The sequence below is a fragment of the Grammomys surdaster genome, unplaced genomic scaffold (genome assembly GCF_004785775.1).
Source record: "Grammomys surdaster isolate TR1022 unplaced genomic scaffold, NIH_TR_1.0 173, whole genome shotgun sequence".
NCBI classification, from domain to species: domain Eukaryota; kingdom Metazoa; phylum Chordata; class Mammalia; order Rodentia; family Muridae; genus Grammomys; species Grammomys surdaster.
In genome coordinates, this window is record NW_021604621.1 from 1,710,196 (window position 1) to 1,712,971 (window position 2,776).

General features: G+C 45.0%; 1 protein-coding gene across 1 annotated transcript in view; it reads right to left on the bottom strand.

The window, feature by feature from the left end:
- Col4a6 (collagen type IV alpha 6 chain) overlaps nucleotides 1-2,776 on the bottom strand; it is a 302,326-nt gene that overhangs the window by 38,446 nt on the left and 261,104 nt on the right. Inside the window, exons 18-19 of the mRNA XM_028767474.1 lie at nucleotides 2,107-2,214; nucleotides 890-1,039 (exon numbers count right to left, since the gene is read on the bottom strand). Of these exons, the coding sequence (XP_028623307.1) occupies nucleotides 890-1,039; nucleotides 2,107-2,214 (258 nt within the window). The remainder of the gene's footprint in view (nucleotides 1-889; nucleotides 1,040-2,106; nucleotides 2,215-2,776) is intronic.

Genomic DNA, 2,776 nt, shown 5'->3' on the forward strand with positions numbered 1-2,776 from the left:
TATCTATCTATCTATCTATCTATCTATCTATCTATCTATCTATCTATAACTTGTTGCCTTGCACAAGCCAAGAAAACCCTATCAATCTGGGCTACACATCTAGCCTCATAAAGGGTTTTAGCAGACACCTTGAGGATGTAGGCATGGCTCCTCCTTCCTCAAATTCTCAGGCCACCTAACTGGAACTCTGCTGAGTATGGCAAACTCAGAAAATCCAGTTCTGCTTCCCTAGAATCTTGTAAGCTGAAGTCCTGGTGGTGAGAGAGTATGTAACGGGACTGGAGATAGAGAGTGGGGCAGGGGTTGCTGTGGTCACTAAGCTGTGTAGGATAGAAAGATGATAAATACAGAAGCTAGTGTTTTTGATCATCAGGGTGCTAGCTTGTTCATTTCATAACCAAATGCACACTCCAATGTTGCTGCTGTCAGTAATGGTAGAACTGACACATGAACTGACAGATGGGGTTGGGCTTTTCATTGCTGCCTGTGGTGGTTTGAATAAGCTTTGCCCATGGGAAATAGAGCTTTATTAGGAGGTGTGGCCTTGTTGGAAGAAGTATGTCACTGTGTAGGTGGCTTTGAGATTCTATGCTCAGGCTCCAACCAGTGCACAAAAAAGACCCTCTTACTAAGCTGTCCACTAGACAGTCTGGCTGCAGTTGGATCAAGTTGCAAAACTCTGCGCTACTTCTCCAGCACCATGTCTGCAGGGATGCTGCTATTTTTCTTCCCATGATGATAATGGACTAAACTTCTAATTAATACATTGCCTCACTGCTGTTAGCTATCCTGACTGGACTGTTTCCCCTATGAGGGGCCCCCTCAAAATCATAGCAGTTCTAGATCATACCAGTCTCAAATTAATTTTTTAAAGGAACGAATAACTTACCAGGTGGGCCTGATGGGCCTGGCAGGCCTGGTAAACCTGGCAAACCAACTCTGCCAGGTAAGCCAGCTTCCCCAAAGGTGGTAGGTCCTGAGTTTCCTTGGTCTCCTTTCAGGCCTGGAAGTCCCTGAGGCCCTAGGGCACCTGGAAGACCTGGAAGGAGAAGCCCACACAAAATCCTCATTGTAGCATCCTACTGCTTGGGTATATTTCAATCAGCAGCGTGTATACAAAACAATGCAAGGGAAGAATTTGGGAAATCATTTGCTCTTCACTTTCATGACAGTTAGGAAAGTTTTTTTTTGGGATCAGTTAGCCTAATGGTTAGGGAAACTGTGGTTAACATGTGAGGGAAAACTAAGCTTCCAGTCTCACTGTTCATTGGTTCTACTTCAGTGCTGGGTCCAACTGTGCCCTCCTATGAATGGCTGCCTTAGAAACACAAATATCCTTACAGGGCCCCTGTCCAAGGAATTTAGAAACTAGTGACATTAATAAACCCACACCTGAGGGTTTATATGAGGGACAGCTCTGTCTTCTAGATTTTGGCATGCTCTTTCTCTGCCATATAGAATGGCACACAGCTCCTGCATTGCTTTGTTCAAGGGTATCATCCATAGGATGCTGTGGGCATTCTGTGCTACAGGAGGGTCTGGGTACAGATTCATCTTATCTCAACTTATCTATCCATCTATCTAGTATATCACCTGTATCTCTATATTCTATTATCTCATGTTGAGAATAGAGCCCATTGCTTTCCGCATGCCAAGGAATTATCTTCAACTGAGCTTCGACTTTAGCCACCCACCATGAAGGCTTTCAGTAGCCACCTTGAGGATTCAGGCATGGCCAGCTTCTAGTTTGTTAAAAACTCTTGGCAGGTATAAGTTTGGATGACACATCCAATGACAAGTGAGTGAGTGAGAGAGAAAGAGCTTCAAACACCCCACCCAGCTCTCTAGTTACTTCCAGTCTCAATGGCCATCTGGAATTGTCTTTCCATCTGTGATACTCATTTATCTCAACAGAAAGCTGCTTACCTAGGCCCTCTCTACACATACATTAGCTTTGAGCTAGTTATGGGAGAATTTAATGACCAGTCTATTTTTCCTTTGACCTTGGCTAGGCATGTTATTGGATTCCAAGTTACAGAGAAAGATGCTGGAAATTAGAGTACAGAGAGGACTGTTCAATGCAGAGAGTAGATTAGTCTGTTTCACCTGTTAACGATGGGAGGCCAGGGGTGCCAGAAGGGCCACGCTGGCCTTGAATGCCTTCATCTCCTCTAAGGCCCGGGAGGCCTGGCATACCAGGGTCTCCAGGATAACCTGATATTACAGTGAAAAATAAAAGGAATAAATAAACACAATGGCTCACACTGGCTGCAAAATGCTAGGCAAGAGATTTGGGGGAACTGTAATAGGCCTTGCAGCTCTTTGTTGTTATTCCCAGGTCTCCTACATGCTAATGGTCTTAACTGACAATGAGTCTACCAGAGGTTAGGCTCTGATACTATTTTACTTTTTAACTGGGTCTCGTATAATTCAGGGTGGCCTTGAATTTACTTTCCTCCTGTTTCAGACTTCCAAGGTCTGGAATCACAAGCACATACCATCATAGCAAGTTACTATTAATACTTAAAAACAAGCTGACAGACCCAAGTAAGGATGCCTCAGTCCCACTTGGGAGGGAGAAGAAAGCAATCATAAGAGGGGAGGGAGGGGCCTAGGTGGGAAGGGGGATAGGACAGGGGTAGAGAAGAGGGGGAACTTGATCTGGTATTGGATCCGGGAAAAGGACTGAAGCACTGAGGGCCAGCAGAAAGAATTGAAACAGGCAACTTTAGGTGGTAGGTGGTAGGTGGTAGGTGGTAGGTGGTAGGTGGTAGGT